Here is a 23,552-nt window from a genome sequence, read left to right on the forward strand (position 1 = left end):
ACAATGTCATGAGTATTTTTGTAGCAGATTGAGACACTTTGATCTCCCCCCCCCCCCCCCCCCCCCCTGGGAACCAGCATAATTCCCCTCAATAGAGGCCTGTTTGGTTTTGGGCATCTAGTGAAATGCCCATGACTCATCACCAGTGATGATTCCTTTCAGAAAGTCACACCCTTCTGTGGCATAGTGCATTAATTGATTCAAGCTTGTAATCATTCGCTGGCCCTTGTAGTTGTTTGTCAGGTTCTTAGGCACCCAAGGAGCACTAATTTTACAAAATTTCAGTGTCACGAACAATATCATACATTGCACCAAATGAAATGTTGAACTGCTGCTATAAGGTTGACAATTGCACATGCTGGTTGTTCAAAATTGGTGCCTCAATGACTGACATTCTGTGTGGTTGCTGCTGTTACCTGCCACATGGAGCCTGGTGAATCACTAAGGTTCACACAGCCCTCTCGAAGGAATGTACATAACTTGTAGGCATTGCTATGGTCCAGACAGTCATCCCCATACACGCCTCACATACCCCTGTGAAATTTTGGTCTGTTTTTGCCCTTTGGCCCACAGATATTGAACTACACGTCACGAGTTGATGACAGTGACATGCGTGCCGTGTTTGTTTCATAGTTCAGGCTTCTCTCGCTAGAGCTGCACATGAAAACAAAATACCCTCTATAGTAATTGACCAAAGGAACTTTTAAGTATCCAGTAATGATGATTTCATGTGATGGGCGGGAAACATATTGTCATCAGAATTTCTTTTTTCTTTGCTGCCAAGTGAAAGGTGGTATTGAGATCCATGTATGTTCATTTTCTGGCACATTTAATTAAATCATCCTAGCTTATACCCAAACCTACAACTCTTATGTATATACACCTTTGTTGTTGTTTTGACCATGCCTGCATTTAATGTTTGAGGTAATTCTGAGGTTTTGAAAACAAAAATTGCACTCATGCTGATAATGGTGGTGAATGCTTGTATATGAATTTTTGATGCTAAGTGAATAGTCCTATAGCTTCACATCAATGTTCTTCATACCCTTCTTACTGTTAGGATGAAACTTTGAGGAAGTAATACATATACCATACATATGAAATAATTTTTCACAAAAAGTCTCTGGCCATGCAAAACATTCCATTCCTCATTTTCTACATCTGATAACAATATTAATGAACTTGAAATTTGGCAGTGACAGTTAATTTTTCCAGTCACCTCAAATGTTTGTAGTGAGGAGCCGTAATGTATGCTAACTATTGTTAAATTTCTTTGAAAGTGGTACACCATAATTGCTTTTAGTGGCAATTGATAGTGTCATTACTTGTAACAGACTTTTGAATATAATTTAAGTATGTAGATATGTTGCAATTATTTTTTAATTTTGAAATTCCTCTTTTGTAATTTCAGGCCAGCTACATATGGGAGGGAAGACAATGCTGGAACTGAAAGAGTTAATGAGATATCGGAAAAAAGAGAGAGGTAGTGTAACGTACATTGCAAACAGGTTGGGACAGTCAAATCTTGTCACTCCTGATTGGCTAATCCTCACAGCCAAAGATATGCTGCCAAAACCTGATCATGTTTCTTTTCCAAAACCTCCAAAAGCACCAGGTTTGTAATTATTATGTTTCATGTGTTGTAGAAATAGAATATCTATTAATACTGTCGGGCTTAGAGTGTTGTATGGTATCCAGAAAGATGGAGTAGAAAAACAGAACTGCACAAGAACGTCCTGTGGGTGGAAAAGAGGATATAATAGCTCTATCCTTTATTACACATAAAATTCTAGTGTATAGTTATGTGTCATTAAAGGAACATATGGTGAGAAAAACAAGCGAAATGAATTTGCAGTAGTCTCTCTCTCTCTCTCTCTCTCTCTCTCTCTCTCTCTCTCTCTCTCTCTCTCTCTCTCTCTCTCTCCCCCCGTTTCTCTCTAAGAATTTGCTTATTTTGGTGTTATTTTGTTTGCCAATTTTTATTTGTTTTTTATGTATTTATTTTCTGTGCATATAACAAAAAGTTTTTGGACATTGTCGGGAAGATTTAGCTTACTTTACACATATACAGTAAAATATTTACATTTTTTTCAGAACATCATATGGATCAGGCACTAAAAGTAGATTCCACTATAGTGTAACACAATTTAGCTTATATTTATAATAGTGCAGTAAACATAATACTGTGTATAATTACATTCTTTCATACCATTGATAGATTGGAGACATTGTCTGTATACAATGTATCCCAAGATGGCTCTACAACTTAAAGTCCTCTATAGAGTAACAACACTTCTCTATTAATACTTGCTTCAGTCTACTCTTTAGTATATTTAGATTTGCTTTTTGGAGATCACAGGGTAGTGCATTGTAGTAAATTGCTCCCATTCTCTGTGGGCTGTGGTCCGTTGCATTTTATTGATCACAATTCTATGAAAATTTTCCCTTCCTTGTGTATCATAGCTGTGGACATTACTGTTTGTCATATTAAATTCAAAATTTTTGTTTCACGAACATGACTGTCTGCAGTATATACATGAAGTACACCATAAGAATTTTATATAGTCTTAAGATGTCTCTACAAGGCTCTCTCTTCTTTACCTTGGCTACCATTCTTACTGGGTTGTTTTGTGTGTGTGTGTGTGTGTGTGTGTGTGTGTGTGTGTGTGTGTGTGATCTAAAAAGTCTATCTGTATGAACTGCTGATGCCCCACCCCATATCTCAATACCATACTGAAGGTGCGGATGAATCGACCCAAAATAAATTTGCCTTAAAGTATCATGGTTCAAGAAGGCTGAGACACATTTCAGTAGATACACATTTCTACTAATTTTCTTGCAAATATTATCTACATATTCTTTCCATGAGAAGTGTTCATAAACGACAATGCCCAAAAATTTATGTGAATTGCATATGCAAGACCCAATGGGGATGTAAATACAGTGTCAGTTATAGCAGCATTATAACTCAGGATGAACTTCATTGTTACCATTTTGTCTTTATTTACAAGGAGCTTGTTTGCTGTGAGGTATGCAGACACAGTATTGAAACTGATCTCAGTACTGTTAGCTGCAGACTGCATATCTCTACCACAGCTGATATAGGATATGTCATCGGCATAGCTTACAACCATGCAATTTTGGGGTTCAGATAAGTTATTTACATATACAAGGAACAGAAAATTCAGTGTAATATTTTGTTTGTCAGTTCAGGGAATTTTCTGTTTGTTTGCCAGTTTTTGTGTTTTTCCTAGAAGCTTATTTTTTAAGTTGTACTGCATATTCATTCTTTTTGCTTTATTTTGCTGCATTACATACTGATCAATTACATTATATTAATTGACATGACACATCACATTTATTTACTTTGATAAAAGGAGAAATTTACATTAAACCTACTAAATCTGATCATTCAGCCTCGAGAAAAAGTAAAAAATCTAAACTCAGCATTGAATAAGTCAGTTACCAATATTTGCAAACTAATATTCTCAAATTTTGTCATGTCCTGAGAGGGAGTGAGTGAGTTAGACACGTTGCTACAACTCAGGGGTCTTACCTCAGCCGACCTTCTCGATGCGTGGAAGTAGGCGTGGGCAGCTTCTGAAACTCCAACGGCTGGAAGAATCAGGCTGTGAGGCAGTGCAGAGTACAGAACTCGTTGAGGATAGGTTAGGGAAGCTCGGTTATAAGTAAAAAGTTTCTTGTCGTCTGAAAAAATGAAGTCCGTACTGGCACTGCTGCTTATTCCCACTATCAGTCAAGTTCTCATCTGCTGAACCTATCTCATGAGTGCTACAGAGCCAAGGCTAGCAAATAGTGCTAAGCCCGTGTCTGGCACAAAATAACAGAGTCTGTGTCGCTATACACCGCAGATCTCAACTCCCTACTGAGTCCTCATGTGCCCTTAGTTATACGGCTCATTTGGTATCACAGGGCGGCTTCTAGAATATTCTGTGATGCACTAGACAAGGCTAGTCAAATATTCAATATTTCTCCTGGTGTGGCCTGTCTCCTTAGGCACAGCTAAGCACGTAGTCCTGTTTGTTCCCTGGCGCCACTTGGTCAGCACTGTCCGTTATCGCTTCTCAGATATTGAGACAACACTTCCTCCCTGAGGCTGGCTCATAGGTGCTCCAGTGGAATAATGCATAAGTGTTCTAATTCATATGATTTGTGGAATTGAGATTTGCAACAATTTCACTTTGTAAACAAGAAAGTGGAAAATACCAAGTTTCATAAAATTTAGTAAATATTTCCATATTTTGCTTTATGTTGCTAAAAACTGATTTTGCATTTTAAAAATGTCATTTATACATAATTTTTGTGCCTCTCCTCACCATAGAAAAGTCCTTAAACATTAAAATTGCTTGTCTGTTGACATTTTACATGTTGGAGCTTGTTTCCTCTATTCCGAGCACTTATTGTCACACCAAAATGTTCACCATTACCATACTGTCACAAGGAACAGTCAGTACACTTTAAACTCCTTGTCCTGCTTTCTTTCTTGATGTGTTTGGATCCTGTATTCTGGATCTGGCCCTTTCATTTCACATGTCATCAGACATAATAACCACACCAAAAACAACACACACACAACAGTGGTAATGAAATATGCACATTTCACACACATCACTAACTTTCACTACTGGATCATTTAGCAGAAAACACAATTCAGTGTCACATAATTAGTTGTCATCATAGACGTCAGCCTACAATCGATAAGCTTCATGCAACATTGTGTGTGGCCGAACTTGAAGGCACCAAATCATAATTGTGACTGGATCTGTAAAGGACTAAATACAGAACTGGAACAACATGTGGTGCTGTAATGTAGTGGATAAGTAACCGTCTACTCATTCAGGAGGTTGTGGGTTTTAATCTCAACAGGTGATAATTTTCTTTATTTTTAAAAAATTACCAAATGATTTTGGTTATTATTTTTATTCCGTTAATTTTTTTATTCTTTGCCACATCATTTTCAGAATTGTATTGGGTTTTTTAGTTCACTTATGTTTATTTCTTTCTATCATTCTCTTTCCGTTTGCCATGTGCATGTATTGCGTACAACCTGTAACAGAGTGCCAACAAGAATGCTCATCATTTGGTATTGCTTCAGCTCATGTAGTCAGTGTGAGGACCGTTTCAGGCAACCAGTGAAAGTAAGAAATTGCATTTTGCTTTCAGTTCTGAAACTGAAATTTTTCTGTCTTGAATGTGCATGTAGTGGTTATCTTTATTCACAGGAAAAAAGTGAGTGTGATTAATAGTTCTGTCACAGGTTGTTGACCACAGTTTTCTCAGATATATTGCACATCACAAGATTGTTCTTAGATTAGGACATCAGTGTAAATTCTGGGTTAGAAAATGTCATGTCTGATATGTTTAAGTCGTTGGTAACTTAAAATTAGCTGTGGACAGCTGGCATTGCCATCATACCTGACGGCAGCCGTTCCCAGTGTTGCCCTGCATTACATGTAACAGCACTTCAATACTTGTGAACTGACCTGCCATGTTTCTGCGTTGCCTTTAAGCGAGCGGCAGCTGATGCAACAGCAAGTGATTGTGGCAAGTAATTTTAATTCAACTATAATCTTTCTTGCTGTTGTTCTGTTGTCAATGCTAAACACACTATATGTAGAGGAGAAAGTCTCCAGTGCTATGCAAAATTTGACTTTAGTATCGTTTCAAAAACAATATTGATGACTTCACCAAATTTGCATATATATATCTCTAAAAAAAACACACACACACACACACACACACACACACCTACACCGTTGTGTTGAATGATACAATAAGCTCTGACGACGTCTCAGCATTGTGAGTAGAACTATTTGCTGCTCTTCACAACTTGGCCACACAGTCATCTAGTCATTGTGTCCTTTAATGTAGGAAAGGTGTGACATTCCATTCTACTATCATTGACATATTTACTCTCTTAAGAGACGTGTGGCCAGATATTGAGGCAGGAAATCATTTAATTTGCGGATAGGCAGATCTCGACTGAACTATAAGATCAGTCTGGAACAGTGTCTCTGCACAATAGTATATGAATGTTACATTGTCATTGCAACAACTTGAGATATCACACTGATTACATCATCTCAGCATTACTTGCCATTATTCTTGTGTTAACTCCATTTCACCACTGGGAATACATTTTCTGGTGAGCTTTTTAAAAAAAGTGTGTTCGTACAGGGTTTCCAAGAATGTGGAAACTCATTCAAATCTCTTTCACAATTACAGGCAGAGTATATTTTATTTTGATGAGCAATACTATACTGTTTGTGATGAGATTGGCTTCTTCATAACAAGAAGGATACGTCACATTTCATGTCATGACAGTTTTTGTGATTTCTTGTGTTTTTAAGTTTCTAATGTAACCAATTGCTGTTCATAGTAATAATTCCTTTAGTATTCCACAAAGGGTGCACTCATGTTGAGCTTTCCACTCAACACTCTAGGACAATTCAAACAAAATAAAATATTTCCACACATACGAATTACTGTGGATAGAGGTATATTCATTTCAGTGTGACTAGCACTAATTTAGGATTGATGCTGTGATACTGCAACTTGATACATAATTTTCTGCAGTTCAGTATAGTGGAAATGGAGAAGGGTATGTCTTTAGTAGGACTATTAACATTACATATACTTCCACTCTTGGAAAGTGATTGGAAGAAAATAGCATTGTATGATAGTTGTGAAGAAGGTGCCATGCTTGATTTGAATTTTATTACCTATCTGAACATGGTACCTGTTTCGTAACACATTAAGATTGTAACAGGAAAAAACACTTGACGGAATAGACAATTTATAAGAGAGGCAAATTGTCAGGTAAAATAAGCCACAAACCGTTGCTATGAAATTAATAGATTTTTATTGTTGTGTGTTATCAACAGCATTGTTTTAATAGCAGCTGTTGTTTGCAGATTTAGTATAGTATCATTCATAAATTGTTCTTCAGGATACTGTTCTTATAATTGCAGATGGCACCCTCCTGTATGAACGTGTCCCAAATAAACCAGAAGCTGAAAAAGCTGCCCTCAATAACGTATCTGCACCTCTTCTGAAGCGGCGAGCTTATGAAGAAGTGAATGGTATGGATGGTAAGAGACTTTTTCTTCTTATTTGCTGATGTATTAACTTTAGTGATATTTGCAGTAAAGATAATGATACCATCAGGAGTAATTTGTAAATGAAAGAGGTGTCAAGAAAGGAGATTCTACAGCACCGTAACTGTTCTCAGCATTGTAAGACAAAGTCTTCAGATCCTTGAACTGAGAAATTGAAGGAGTATTTCTTGATGGAACATACCTCAGTTATCTTTGTTTTGCTGACAGACTGCAACTGGAAGAACTTTAAGAAGTTAAAATCCGTTACTGTAAGACTTAAAAATGTTTATAACATATACATAAAAAATAAATCGGTTACATTTCATAATGTAGTTGGAGAACCAGTTGTTCAGTTTTTGTAGCTAGGGCAGTTGAAGATAGTTGGATTGACAGGGAAAGAAGTAAAAAGAAGAGTAAAACTCACCTGGACTGCTTACAGTAAGCTAAATACATTTTTCAAAAAGCTTCTGAACTGTCTGGAAGTGAAAGTTTACAGTCAGTGTGTTGTACCAGCGTGTATTGTGGCAACGAGAAAATGTAAAAACCATACTAAAAATGAGGGTTTCATCGCAGTGAGCAGTGGAGAAGTATATGTTGGGAATGACTAACACAGACAGGAGAGCAAGCAGACTGAAAGTGTCCCACTGGAAGAGGTATGTAATTATTACTTGCAAACAGGAAATTAAGTAGAGTGGAACATATAGCCAAGCAATTACATGGTAGATCAACCCAGAAAGTTCTTGACCGGATTCCAAGAGATAACAGAAGACTGAGATAGTGACCTAACTGAAGGTGTCAATATGACGTTACAATACATGTAGGAGCCACATGGATGCATGGTACCAGAATATATGCTGGAGCCACATGGATGCATTAACTAAAAACAATGCATATAATGGCCCAGAAAAGACCTTGGTCCAGGAGTAGGTGCCAGATGAGGTTGTGGTTGTGGTGGTGGGCGTTAGGTGGAGGAGGAGGATTCATGAGTGACCAAGAAACTGAAAATATTTGTAATTCAGAGAGAAAAATCTGCTCACAAAGCAACAATGACAGCACAGCAAAACACATGAGAAGTTTTGGGACAAAGAGCACATTCATCTGGCAGAAGGAAAGGTTTGAAGCAAAAGAGTTCCTTATTGGCATGAATGTAAGGTACATCTGTAATTTTGAGGGGGAGGTACATAGTAGAGTACAAAAACTGTTCACAGTATGGTCACTATTAACAATTTTTAAAATGTTGTTATGTAAGTAAATTAAATAGAAATATTAGCCATCTTGTCAGTCTTCCCTGATGTTAATATTAATTTTACCTCTGGTATTGTTTCATCTCTGAATATTTTGCAACTCTCCTGACGAAGTACATTGTCCTTGCACTAGACATGCAGTACTTCTTGAACTCTTTGACGATATTAACTAGTGATACTGTGTGCCATGAAGAGGTAATCCACACAAACACTTTCAGTGGACTGATGGCATTGCATTAGTGTTTTCAGAGGTTTCATTTAAATGTCTTGTTTACCATGACATCAAGCACTTGCAGCTTCGAAGTGATACCTCCAGGCATAACAACTAGATCTCTCTACGTTGCAGCAACTTTATTTTTTACTTAAGGTGTGAGATGACGCTCAAAGACGTCCAACACAAGCAACACACTCATACTGAATAGTACACAAAGACTGTGATTTTAAATTGCAGCTGGCTAGTCCATCATTAATTTTGTCATAAAGCATATTTCTTGGCAACAAATCACAATCCTCTAAATGAAATTTTCCTTGCTCAAAATTTTACACTTCAGAATAACATAGAGGGACTTGTCCACCCTCTTGAGTAACTGCTAACATCACAGTAATTCTTTGTTTTTCATTTGCAGGTGTTTGTAATGAGGCACCTGTTTCCTTCTTGTAGGCCACTCTCATATTGCTCTGCATTTCCCAAAAGACCAGCATCTCATCAATGTTGTTGTGATCTTCAGTCCAAAGACTGGTTTGATGCAGCTCTCCATGCTACTCTAAGCTTCTTCATCTCTGAGTAACTGCTGCAATCTACATCCTTCTGAATCTGCTTACCGTTTTCATCCCGTGGTCTCCCCCTATGATCTTTTACCGCCTGCGCTTCTCACCAACACTAAACAAATTGTACCTTGATGCCTCAGAATGCGTCCCACCAACCAATCCCTCTTCTGGTCGGGTTGTACAACAAATTTCTCTTCTCCCCAATTCTATTCAGTACCTCCTCACTAGTTACGTGATATGCCCATGTAATCCTCAGAATTCTTCTGTAGCACTACATTTTAAAAGCTTCTATTCTCTTCTTGTCCAAACTGTTTATTGTCCATGTTTCACTTTAATGCATGGCTACACTCCATACAGATACACTCCTGGAAATTGAAATAAGAACACCGTGAATTCATTGTCCCAGGAAGGGGAAACTTTATTGACACATTCCTGGGGTCAGATACATCACATGATCACACTGACAGAACCACAGGCACATAGAGACAGGCAACAGAGCATGCACAATGTCGGCACTAGTACAGTGTATATCCACCTTTCGCAGCAATGCAGGCTGCTATTCTCCCATGGAGACGATCATAGAGATGCTGGATGTAGTCCTGTGGAACGGCTTGCCATGCCATTTCCACCTGGCGCCTCAGTTGGACCAGCATTCGTGCTGGACGTGCAGACCGCGTGAGACGACGCTTCATCCAGTCCCAAACATGCTCAATGGGGGACAGATCCGGAGATCTTGCTGGCCAGGGTAGTTGACTTACACCTTCTAGAGCACGTTGGGTGGCACGGGATACATGCGGACGTGCATTGTCCTGTTGGAACAGCAAGTTCCCTTGCCGGTCTAGGAATGGTAGAATGATGGGTTCGATGACGGTTTGGATGTACCGTGCACTATTCAGTGTCCCCTCGACGATCACCAGAGGTGTACGGCCAGTGTAGGAGATCGCTTCCCACACCATGATGCCGGGTGTTGGCCCTGTGTGCCTCGGTCGTATGCAGTCCTGATTGTGGCGCTCACCTGCACGGCGCCAAATACGCATACGACCATCATTGGCACCAAGGCAGAAGCGACTCTCATCGCTGAAGACGACACGTCTCTATTCGTCCCTCCATTCATGCCTGTCGCGACACCACTGGAGGCGGGCTGCACGATGTTGGGGCGTGAGCGGAAGACGGCCTAAAGGTGTGCGGGACCGTAGCCTGGCTTCATGGAGACGGTTGCGAATGGTCCTCGCCGATACCCCAGGAGCAACAGTGTCCCTAATTTGCTGGGAAGTGGCGGTGCGGTCCCCTACGGCACTGCGTAGGATCCTACGGTCTTGGCGTGCGTCCGTGCGTCGCTGCGGTCCGGTCCCAGGTCGACGGGCACGTGCACCTTCCGCCGACCACTGGCGACAACATCGATGTACTGTGGAGACCTCACGCCCCACGTGTTGAGCAATTCGGCGGTACGTCCACCCGGCCTCCCGCATGCCCACTATACGCCCTCGCTCAAAGTCCGTCAACTGCACATACGGTTGACGTCCACGCTGTCCCGGCATGCTACCAGTGTTAAAGACTGCGATGGAGCTCCGTATGCCACGGCAAACTGGCTGACACTGACGGCGGCGGTGCACAAATACTGGGCAGCTAGCGCCATTCGACGGCCAACACCGCGGTTCCTGGTGTGTCCGCTGTGCCGTGCGTGTGATCATTGCTTGTACAGCCCTCTCGCAGTGTCCGGAGCAAGTATGGTGGGTCTGACACACCGGTGTCAATGTGTTCTTTTTTCCATTTCCAGGAGTGTACTTTCAGAAAGGACTTCCTGACATTTAATTTATAATCAGTGTTAACAAATTTCTTCAGAAACACTTTTCTTGTCTTTGCCTATCTACATTTTATATCCTCCCTACGTCAACCATCATCAGTTAGTTTCCTTCCCAAATAACAGAAATCATCTACCACTTTAAGTGTTTAATTTCCTAATTTAATTCCCTCAGCATCACCTGATTTAGTTAGATGACATTCCATTATTCTTATTCCGCTTTTGTTAATGTTAGGCCCTAATCTTATATCATGTTTTCAAGACACTGTTCATTGCTCTTCAAAGTCCATTGCTGTCTCTGACAGAATTACAATGTCATCTGCAATCTTTCATCGTTTTTATTTCTTCTCCCTGGATTTTAATTCCTACTTCTAATTTTTATTTTGTTTCCTTCACTGCTTGCTCAATATACAGATCGAATAATATCAGGGGTAGAGTAAAACCCTGTCTTACTCCCTTTTCAACCACTGCTTCCCTTTCGTGCCTCGTGTCTCTCTTAGCTGCCATCAAATTGTAAATAGCCTTTCACTCCCTGTATTTTACTCCTGCCACCTTTAGAATTTGATTAGAGTATTTCAGCCAACATTGTTTGTCTCTAGATCATGGTGTCCTGGGTTTGATTTCCAGTTGGGTTGGGGATCTTGTCTACCCAGGGACTGGGTGTTTGTGTGTCATCATCATCATCATCATCATCATCATCATCATCATCATCATCATAATTGATGACAGTGGCTTGATTGGATTGTGTCAAAATCCGAAAGTGTCAAAATTGGGACTTTGTTCAGGTGCTAATGACCCCGCACTTGAGCTCCCCACAAGCCAAACCAAATCATCATCATCCATTCAACATTATCAGCACCTTTCTCTAATCTACAAATGCTATAAATGAGGTTTGTCTTTCGTTAACGTATCTTCTAAGATAAGCCATAGGGTCAATATTGCCTCGCGTGTTTCTACACTTCTCCAGAATCCAAACTGATCTTCTCCGAGGTTGGCTTCTACCAGTTTTTCCATTCTTCTGTGAAAGATTCTTCTCATTATTTTGCATCTGTGACTTATTAAACTGATAGTTCGATAATTTACACTCCATTCAACACTCCTATGTTTCTGAGACTTTTTTGCTTCTAGTATCATGTACTCTCAACTGTATGCATTTCTATCTATATCCAAATTCCGCTCCAGCTACTGCCGGGTCTGGGTGCCGATGAGTCCTCTCCATTTGGTTTGGTCCTCCCACCACTTCTCTTCCTCCACTTGCCGCCATGTCACACCTCTCCTTTCTACAGATATTCTCACTCCCATTTTCCACCGTGTTCTTGGGTGCCCTCTAGGTCTTTTCCAATCCATCTTTAGTTCTTCCATAATTTTGGGGAGTCTCGGCCCATGCATCCTCTTAACATGCCCATACTATCTTAATCTCTTTCTTTCAATTTCTTCTCTCATACTTTCTTGTTTAAGGTCCTTTCTAACTTCTACATTCCTTACTCTGCCCATTCTTGTTTCTCCCTTAACTGCTCTGAGAAATTTCATTTCCCCTGCTTGCAGTCTGCTCCAGTCCCTTTCTGTCATTGTCCGTGTTTCTCCACCATAGGTGACAATAGAGATGTAATAATTCTTATACAAAAGGAGTTTTGCTCTTTCTGAAACTTCATTATTCCAAATCAGGTGTTTTATTGTTTGGTAGAAATTGCCTCCCTTCTGTAATCTGCTATTAATTTCGTTACTTATTCTTCCATCCCTAGTTATTTCACTGTAGGCATTTACGCCATTAATTATGATTGCCCCGTGTACTCCTGCCATCTTTCTGCTGTCCCTTCTTTGCTTAGTACTGGTTTTCCATTTGAGCTCTTGATATTCATACAGGTGGTTCCCTTTTCTCCAAAGGTCTCTTTGTTAATGTTCCTGTTGGCAGTATCCATCTTACCCCTAGTGATACATGCTTCTAAATCCTTACATTTGCACTCTAGCCATCCCTGCTTTGCCATTTTACACTTCCTGTTGATCTCATTTTTGAGACATTGCTATTCCCTTTCACCAGTTCATTTATTGCATTTTTATATTTCCTCCTTTCATCGATAAAATACAGTATCTCCTGTGTTATCCAAGGATTTTTACTAGTCCTTGTCTTTTTACGTACTTGATCCTATGCTGCTTTCACTATTTCATCTCTCAAAGCTGCCCATTCTTCTTATATTTTATTTCTCTCCCCCGTTCTTGTCAATCGTTCCCTAATGCTCTCTCTGGAACTCTCTACAACCTGTGGCTCTTTCAGTTCATCTACATCCCATGGTCTTAAATTCCTGCCTTTACGCAGTTTCTTCTGTTTTATTCTGCAGTTCATAACCAATAAATTGTGGTCAGTCCACATCTGTCCCTGGAAATGTCTTACAATTTAAAATCTGCTTGCTAAATCTCCATATTAACATTATATAATCATCCTGAAACCTTCCAATTTTTCCAGGTCTCATCCATGTATACAAACTTCTTTGTGTGGAAAATTCTAGCAGGCAGCTTCCTCTTTCATTCCTGTCTACATTCTCCCACTACTTTTCCTTCTCCTCCTTCCCCTGCTGTCGAGTTCCAGTCCCCCATGACCTAAATTTTCGCCTACCTTAACTATCTGAATAATTTCTTTCCTCTCATCATACATTTCCTCAATCTCCTCCTCCATCAGTGAGCTAGTTGGCATATATACACTGTGGTGGGTGTGGGCTTCATGTCTATGTTAGCTATAATAATGCATTTGTTATGCTGTTCATAGTACCTTATCCATATTCCTATTTTTTTTCCACCTAATCCTGCCTTACCCCTATTTGATTATATATATGGAATATTTTACCCAAGAGGACTCCCATCATCATTTAACCATACAGGTGAGATGCATGCCCTTGGGAAAAATTACAGCTTTAGTTTCCCCTTACTTTTAGCCATTTACAGTATCAACACAGCAATGCTGTTTTGGTTGATATTATAAGCCCAGATCTACATCTACATCTACATTCATACTCCGCAAGCCACCTGACGGTGTTTGGCGGAGGGTACCCTGAGTACCTCTATCGGTTCTCCCTTCTATTCCAGTCTCGTATTGTTCGTGGAAAGAAGGATTGTCGGTATGCTTCTGTGTAGGCTCTAATCTCTCTGATTTTATCCTCATGGTCTCTTCGCGAGATATACGTAGGAGGGAGCAATATACTGCTTGACTCTTCGGTGAAGGTAAGTCCTCGAAACTTTAACAAAAGCCCGTACCGAGCTACTGAGCGTCTCTCCTGCAGAGTATTCCACTGGAGTTTATCTATCATCTCCGTAACGCTTTCGCGATTACTAAATGATCCTGTAACTAAGCGCGCTGCTCTCCGTTGGATCTTCTTTATCTCTTCTATCAACCCTATCTGGTACGGATCCCACACTGTTGAGCAGTATTCAAGCAGTGGGCGAACAAGCATACTGTAACCTATTTCCTTTGTTTTCGGATTGCATTTCCTTAGGATTCTTCCAATGAATCTCAGTCTTGTATCTGCTTTACCGACGATCAACTTCATATGATCATTCCATTTTAAATCACTCCGAATGTGTACTCCCAGATAATTTATGGAATTAACTGCTTCCAGTTGCTGACCTGCTGTTTTGTAACTAAATGATAAGGGATCTATCTTTCTATGTATTCGCAGCACATTACACTTGTCTACATTCAGATTCAATTGCCATTCCCTGCACCATGCATCAATTCGCTGCAGATCCTCCTGCATTTCAGTACAATTTTTCATTGTTGCAACCTCTCGATACACCACAGCATCATCTGCAAAAAGCTTCAGTGAACTTCCGATGTCACCCATCAGGTCATTTATGTATATTGTGAATAGCAATAGATCAGTCAATCATCCAGACTGTTGCCACTGCAACTACTGAAAAGGCTGCTGCCCCTCTTAAGGAACCAACCGTTTGTCTGGCCTCTCCACAGGTACTCCTCCGTTGTGGTTGCACATATGGTACAGCTATACGTATCTCTGAGACATGCAAGCCTCCCTACTAAGAGCAAGGTCCATGGTTCATCTCATCAGTAGGGACAGAAAAAATCATTTTATTTTACAGTCAAATTCAGTGTTATTTTTGTGCAAATTTGGTGTTTTTTTTGCCACATTCTGTATGTTTTTTAGCCAAATTCGGTATTTTTTCCGCAAGTTTAAAAGTAGTTTTTTTGACAAATTCGCCGTTTTATGGCCACATTCCATTTTTGTTTTTAGATGTTGTTGTATACCAAATTGGAAAGAAACTTCCACGTGGGAAAAATATATTAAAAACAAAGATTCCGAGACTTACCAAGCGGGAAAGTGCCGGCAGACAGGCACAATGAACGAAACACACACACACACACACACACACACACACACACACACACACACACACACACACACACACACACAGAATTACTAGCTTTCGCAACCGATGGTTGCTTCTTCAGGAAAGCAGGAAGGAGAGGGAAAGACGAAAGGATGTGGGTTTTAAGGGAGAGGGTAAGGAGTCATTCCAATCCCGTGAGCGGAAAGACTTCCCTTAGGGGGAAAAAAGGACAGGTGTACACTCGAGCCAACCCAAAGTTTGGTACAGATTTATTGATGACATCTTCATGATCTGGACTCACAGTGAAGAACAACTCCAGAATTTCCTCTCCAACCTCAACTCCTTTGGTTCCATCAGATTCACCTGGTCCCACTCCAAATCCCATGCCACCTTCCTTGACGTTGACCTCCATCTGTCCAATGGCCAGCTTCACACATCCGTCCACATCAAACCCACCAATAAGCAACAGTACCTCCATTATGACAGCTGCCACCCATTCCATATCAAACGGTCCCTTCCCTACAGCCTAGGCCTTCGTGGCAAACGAATCTGCTCCAGTCCTGAATCCCTCGACCATTACACCAACCACCTGAAAACAGCTTTCGCATCCCGCAACTACCCTCCCGACCTGGTACAGAAGCAGATAACCAGAGCCACTTCCTCATCCCCTCAAACCCAGAACCTCTCACAGAAGAACCCCAAAAGTGCCCCACTTGTGACAGGATGCTTCCCGGGACTGGATCAGACTCTGAATGTGGCTCTCCAGCAGGGATACGACTTCCTAAAATCCTGCCCCGAAATGAGATCCATCCTTCATGAAATCCTCCCCACTCCACCAAGAGTGTCTTTCCGCCGTCCACCAAACCTTCGTAACCTCTTGTTTCATCCCTATGAAATCCCCAAACCACCTTCCCTACCCTCTGGCTCCTACCCTTGCAACCGCCCCCGGTGTAAAACCTGTCCTATGCACCCTCCCACCACCACCTACTCCAGTCCTGTAACCCGGAAGGTGTACACGATCAAAGGGAGAGCCACGTGTGAAAGCACCCACGTGATTTACCAACTGACCTGCCTACACTGTGACGCTTTCTATGTGGGAATGACCAGCAACAAACTGTCCATTCGTGTGAATGGACACAGGCAGACAGTGTTTGTTGGTAATGAGGATCACCCTGTGGCTAAACATGCCTTGGTGCACGGCCAGCACATCTTGGCACAGTGTTACACCGTCCGAGTTATCTGGATACTTCCCACCAACACCAACCTATCCAAACTCCGGAGATGGGAACTCGCCCTTCAGTATAACCTCTCTTCTCGATATCCGCCAGGCCTCAACCTCCGCTAATTTCAAGTTGCCGCCGCTCATACCTCACCTGTCTTTCAACAACTTCTTTGCCTCTGTACTTCCGCCTCGACTGACATCTCTGCCCTTACTCTTTGCCTTTAAATATGTCTGCTTGTGTCTGTGTATGTGCGGATGGATATGTGTGTGTGTGTGCGATTGTACACCTGTCCTTTTTTCCCCCTAAGGGAAGTGTTTCCGCTCCCGGGATTGGAATGTCTCCTTACCCTCTCCCTTAAAACCCACATCCTTTCGTCTTTCCCTCTCCTTCCTGCTTTCCTGAAGAAGCAACCATCGGTTGGTAAGTCTTGGAATCTTTGTTTTTAATATATATATATATATATATATATATATATATATATATATATATATATATATATATATATATAAGTAATTTTGTCTATTTGGTCTTTTTTCGCCAAATTTGATGTAGTTTGCTGCCAAATATGGTCTATTTTTCAAATTCAGCCTAGTTTTTTGTCGAGTTTTGTGGTGTTTTTGCGCAATTCAGTGTTGGTTCTGTATTTTTTCTAAATCTACTATTTTTGCTAAATTCAGTGTTGTTGTGCTTGATCTGGCATTGTTTTGGCCAAATTCGCTGGTTCCTTGAAAAAAACTCTGCAGATTTTTGCCAAATTCGCCATTGACTTTTGCTGAATTCGGAATTTTCTCTAAATTGTTTGCTGTTTTTGTCATCACATCAAAGTTCGTTACTCGGTAACTGAACTGCTGTTTAAGATTATATATGACCTTCAGCCCTGAGAAGATAAGAAGTCAAAATGCACTTTTAACATTCAGTAACTGTCAGTTATGAATAGTAAACGGGCATCCACAGATTTATAAAATTGTTATGTAATGAAATAACAAATTTTTGTAAAATCTCATAAAAATCACTGATTTCACCTTATTTTGCTAAAAGCTACTAATTTCGCATTATTTTTCGTGTTATTGTTTTCGCAAAATTTTCCTGTCTGTACTCATCGCTGGTGCTGATTTTGTATAGAGGGTACATACAAGTGGCTAACATACTTGATTACCTGTCTTTAGACAACGGCCAATGTGCTATAGATAATGCACTAATCTTAGAGATTTAAATCGTACGATTTTTCACTTCTGATCCGAGTGATCCTAGTCTTACACCCATGAATGAGACTCTACTATCACAACAGAAAGTACTTGGAAAGTAGTAACTGAATTAAACTTGACTTCTGGCAGAGTCTGTGCTAGTGAAGTGCTTCCCCAGATAGAGGGGTCATTTCTGTGCATAAAACTGCAGCACCAGCTGATACTCCCATGGAATTCAGTCTGTGGTATGCTTGAGATCTTCACTTATTTCCAAAGCCTTTAACTGGATTATTTGTCAAGATATTTTTATTCCATCTGTCCTTTTAACTAGTACCAAAAAAAATATGAACCCTAGCTTCAAGTGCAGAATGTTTTCCAGCTTTTAGCCATCTGTGAGATTTGCGCGATGAAATAGCAGTTTGCAGCATATTTTCAATGCATTTGTATGACACACATTATATTCATTTGAACCAAGGTTTTTGTTCGCTTCTCTATTAGATGTGCTTTGTGTGTAACAAATAATGGAGAGTTTGGTATTTGCATCGTAACAGTGCTGACAATTTTCTTATGACATTACCACCCAATAGTGAAGACTTTATTTTGCTTGTTAGTTAGAGGAAAAGTTGTGCATACCCTGTCTTTAAGAGTAACAGAACTGTGAATATGATGATAGTCCGTAATTAAAAGAAATTTCAACAATGTAATATGGTGACATTGTTACCTCATATACAACAATTATTTTCCAAATACTAATGATATTGTTGCTCCCTTCCAAATTAAAAAAAAAAAAAACATCACTAGCCAAATTTTTGAGAAAAAGTATGGGTTACATTTGGGTCAGCACAGCTTCAAGATACAGAAAAAGTGTTTGTCAGGTTCATTTCTTTTTATTTGGCAGTTTTATTTGTCTGGTGAGAAAGGAGTCCCTGGTTCCAAAAGCAGACATGTATAAAATTCTTTCCTTGTGTGTGTCCCATTTGTTGCTTCCAATAAGTAGTTTTTTTCCCTATAAATATTATAAATAAATAGTAGACAAAACTTCAGAATGAAATGTTGAGATAGTTTTAAACTTATTATATATGCAACCTAGCACAAGTAGCAGTTTGGTATGCCTATGTGTAAATCTGCTCTCCGAACTCACAGAAAACAGAAGATTAAAACACAACAGATATCTCTTTTTATGTGAGTTTGTATGCTATTTACAAACATTCGCCATTGATATCGGTGTAACGTATATCTACTTGCATAGATGTAACCATTGCAACAGTTTGACTTCTTTAAGTTCCAGAACAGTTTGTTATTGTCTAGTAATTATGTATACATAACTGTTTTTCTTGAGAGTATAATTTATTCAACCATAACATTTATTTTCTTTCTGTTGGTGGCTTCAAATCAGATCTGGAATGGGATGAAGGTATGTTCATAAAGCTTTTAATTTACGTAACTCACCTCTTAACTTTCGTATTCACTGATAGCTGAACCTGCAATGGTAGAACAAGACAGTTATAAAAAGTAGACAATGTATCTAATATTTCATAAGCAGTATTCTGAAGTGATCATGAGTGACAGGGAAGATTTCTCAAGTCATATACAAAAGTTATGCTGCGGAGGAAAACGAGAAAGACGTATCTGTATTGCCTTGAATTGTCACATATTGATTAAATAATCATTGAGTCATAACTGCTGTTAAATTCTATAAATGTTGTCATCTTGCTATCATTGTTTTATATTGATATGGTTATTGTCTCATAATACGTTGCAGTGTGTGGACTTATGAAACATCAACTTTTTCAGGTATTGTTGTTCCACAACCGGGCCCTCCTGCGAAACGACCCAATAAAGAAATAGCACCTTCGCGAGGACCAGAAAACTTCCCACCTGTGGTGGGGCGATCTGTCATCAATCACCTGAATGGAAAACCCAAAATGGCAACAATGATCCGTTCTGGTAGTGGTCGAAAGCAAGTAACATCTTGGACAGATGCACCAGATGATGTGTACTTTAGATCCACAGAGGGTACCAAGTGAGTGAACTCTTCGGTACATTAGAAGACATGCACATCAAAAAACCCTTAGGTGACACATATGCAAGTGAGATATGCAATTGCTTCAGTTGGTACTCTATGCCTCCTTGGCAAAACACTACACATTAATAAGAAAAATAAAATTCCATGCTTTTGTTTCATTACTATTGTTTTTATAGGCTGTGAAGTGGGGGTGAGTGGTTCAATTTCTATAGTAATAGATTCAGAAGTGTAAACATGACAGGAACAACAAAATATTGGCTTTTCTGTGTTTCTGTGTGTGTGTGTGTGTGTGTGAGTGAGTGAGTGAGTGAGAGTGTGTGTGTGTGTGTGTGTGTGTGTGTGTGTGTGTGTGTGTGTGTGTGTGTGCGCGCGCGCGCGTGCGCGTGTGTGTGAGAGAGAGAGAGAGAGAGAGAGAGAGAGAGAGAGAGAGAGAGTCAATTTTTATTTCTAGAGAGTTTCTAGTCTCCCCCCCCCCCCCCCCCCCCCCCCCACACACACACACACACACACACACACACACACACACACACACCTGTTAAAATAGTTTTCTGTCCCCTGCCTCTCGTCCAGGACATTTCACTTAAAGTATTTTTTTCTTAGTGAATATCATTTTTGTTTCACGCAGAAACTATGATGCGATGATGCGTTAGAATAAAAGTGCAGTGCAAGTAGAGAATAAAAAGTCTGTAATTATTACATAAAGAAATGAACAGGTGGCTATGTTGACACAAGACAGTGGAAATTTTGTTTTTGCATTCTGTAAGGTCCTTCCCCCGATTTAACACTAAAGAGAGAATGGGAAGATCGATATGGTCAGTTACCCAGGGGAATTAACAGAAGCTGTAATAGAATATGACAGCAGATTGTATTCACATTCCAAAAATGTTCACTGTATTTGAGGAAGCAGACCGTGGTAATCCCAGTCAGTTGTGGTAAAGCGAAAAAGAGTACACATGCTTGATGTTGTTGCTGCTGTTTTTATTGTTATTCTTGTATTGTGCTAAACACCTTTATTATACAGAGAAATTGTTGTTGGTGTGGTGGCATGCTACTAAACATTGTTTTATCTAGTTTGGGCGTCCTGTGGACCACATAAATAACTACGTCTATTGCAACTATCGGTTTTGCCATTCATTTTTCCTTGGACCAGAGTTGTTTATGAAATTTCGATGATTTTTCTCCAGTTTTCTTTTTTGGTTTTCTCTGGATACTGGTATCTAAAGTCAAAGTTTGGTATCTCAATTCAGAATTTGATGTTAAATTTTCATCTTTTTCAGATTGCTTGTGATTGCTTGGAGACACTTGCGCCATGGAGATTTTTTCTGGCCAGCATGTTCAGAATTTCTCTTGTGTGACCTGTTTTCATTCATCTAAACCAGATGGCTATATAAAAAAAGAGTTTTCTCAAAGTTACATTAAGTTGTTAAATTTTCTTGTAGAAGTCTTCATTATTTCTATTCTGGAATTCATCATATATATTTTTTTTTAATTGGCCCAAAATTTTTCTAAAGATTTTCTAGTCTTTCGTCTCCATGTTTTCTATTTCTTCGTGCCACAGTCAAATCAGGCATTTGGCTGTGTGTAAACCTTTTATTTTATTTTAACATAGTACTGTAATTTTTCTTGAGAGGAGGCAGTCATTTTATTGGAGTTTGTTTTAACAACTGCAAAGTTGTTTCCAATATCCTTGTTCTGAATTTGTTAGCTCTCTTGTCACAGCCATTCTTTTTTTGTCATCTCACCAAACTACTTAAATTTAGTGATACTATTAATGTTTCTGTAATCAGTGTTCTTGTACTTTGGAGCATCTTTTATAGTCGTCATATCTTTTGTTTATGCATAAGATACTTGAAAGATGTGATTTTTCTGCTATGTTCATTGCAATGGCGCTCTTGACAGTATTGTAAGATCGTCAGTAAACACGAAACAGCGAGTTACGAGATTTTTGTTTTTATAGTCTGCCAGGTCACTTACCCCACTTTTTCCAAGTTGTTCTTTCCATTCTTCGATCGCTTTTTTGAGAACACAATTGCACAAAATAGGGGACAGACCATCTCCTTGTCTAACGCATGTTCATACCTCGAAAGCTTCAAATATCTCGCCTAAAGATTTAATTTTAGATTTTGTGTTTATTAGTTTTTGTCAAATCTTTTTCTTGTTTTCTCATCCATAATCGACTCTCCCACTGTTTCAGAGACATTTTGTCAACAGAGCCACACAACTTGAAGTCCACAAACACAGCAACGTAGGGCATGCATCTCATTATTCTTTTGTGGTTTATGAGCTCATGATGCAGGATCTGATCTGCATAATTACGTTCCTTTCCAAAATCCACCTTTATACTCCCCAGTCTTTGCATCTACCTACTTCTCTAACAAATATCATATAGTGCCCTGGAAAAGGACCCTGTATATAACTGTTAAGAATGATATTCATCTGTTTTATTGTTTGCCATCGATTTCCATTAGTCAGTTCCAGAATCATGTGGCAATTTTTTCTGCATCTGCTGCTTTGTTGTTTTTCATGTCTTGAATTAGTTCTATAAGTATCTTTCAGGAATGAAAGTGGGGAATGTCTCTTTGGTTCATTGCAGTGTAATAGTTTGTCACAAAGAAAGAAAGAAAGAAAAAAAAAAGAAAAAAAACCACTTGCTAAGTTTTACATAGTGGTTCCTTATGGTATTTGTCTTTTCTTCAACTTTCACATTCACGATTTCCTTCTGATTTTTCTTGGGATATTGCTTATGGTTTATTTGGAATTCTCCAGTGCATCTATTTTGAGGGCAAACATCTTTATTATACAGTGAGTAGTTTTCTTCACTCATTAACCCTTTGGCAAAATATCAGAATTTTATATAAAACTGAGAACAGAACAGTATCTCATTTTGTTTTAGAGTTACCTGTCTTCATATCCAGTGGTCTGTCACGTGTGGTGTGCCCAGTTGCATTCCTGTACATCGGAAATTGTGTTAATAGCAATTATCATATTTCATAAATGGTTGAAGATATCAAAACGAGGTTGCTGGCAAATGATAGGTTGCAAAAAGTCATGTATGTTGTTTGATAACTACCACAAACTTCTTCATTCGCTGAGGTATGGAAGTAACTCATCTTCAGCAGTGAGAGGGTTAGTAGAAGGGAACAACTAAACACGTCAATAGTGCTTAAGGAAAACACACAGGCTGTTTTTAAACACGTGCTCAGCACCTGGGGAAGAAGTGGAGCATGACAGTTTAACTCGTCCAAAGCAGTCAAAGTGTTAGTTGTTTATGTCCCACATAGAATTTTACACTATGATAGTGTAAAATTACTGTGTTATCTGTTTGTTTTTATCACAATTGCATTATTGATAAGCACACGCATAAAACTGTCTTATTGCAGTTTGTGACCACATTTCAAGTCAAACTTTTTTTCCCATAACAATAACCATTAGCAGTATTTCATTATCAGTTTTGTCCTTTAATAGCTGTAATGTGTTTTATTTGACTTGACAAACTGAAAAAAAAAGCTATGTAGTTACCTAGTATAAACAGATTATTAGTTTAATCTATATCTATACCTTTTTAACTTGTGAAAGGATTTATTGAAATTGATTTCTCTGGTGATAAAGAGTTTTACATCATTCCCTCTTTTCTTTAAAAAATATGGGGGTGGGGTGGGGGTTCTGTATGTTGTTTAGTGATGTGTAGTTTTTACATTTTGAAGCTCTTAATCTGTTGCTAGTACACAGCTTAAAAAAAAAAAATTACTGTCTCGAATTATGTTTCCCATTGCTACCATTTAACATGATGTTACAATGTTTTAGTTCTGTGCAGTTGGCTTAGGTTTATATGGAATGAACTAATATTCCA

General features: G+C 39.3%; 1 protein-coding gene across 8 annotated transcripts in view; it reads left to right on the forward strand.

Moving 5' to 3' along the window:
• Positions 1-23,552, forward strand: part of LOC126348550 (metastasis-associated protein MTA3) — a 202,181-nt gene that overhangs the window by 175,732 nt on the left and 2,897 nt on the right. For 3 of the 8 annotated variants that reach the window (XM_050002369.1, XM_050002363.1, XM_050002367.1), the window contains 3 exons: positions 1,412-1,615; positions 6,993-7,112; positions 19,471-19,699. In XM_050002369.1, the coding sequence (XP_049858326.1) occupies positions 1,412-1,615; positions 6,993-7,112; positions 19,471-19,699 (553 nt within the window). Of the gene's footprint in view, positions 1-1,411; positions 1,616-6,992; positions 7,113-19,072; positions 19,091-19,470; positions 19,767-23,552 lie in introns of all 8 variants that reach the window. The other 5 variants (XM_050002364.1, XM_050002368.1, XR_007565175.1 and 2 more) reach the window with 4 other exon arrangements.

Source organism: Schistocerca gregaria, chromosome 1 (genome assembly GCF_023897955.1).
Source record: "Schistocerca gregaria isolate iqSchGreg1 chromosome 1, iqSchGreg1.2, whole genome shotgun sequence".
Lineage (NCBI taxonomy): Eukaryota > Metazoa > Arthropoda > Insecta > Orthoptera > Acrididae > Schistocerca > Schistocerca gregaria.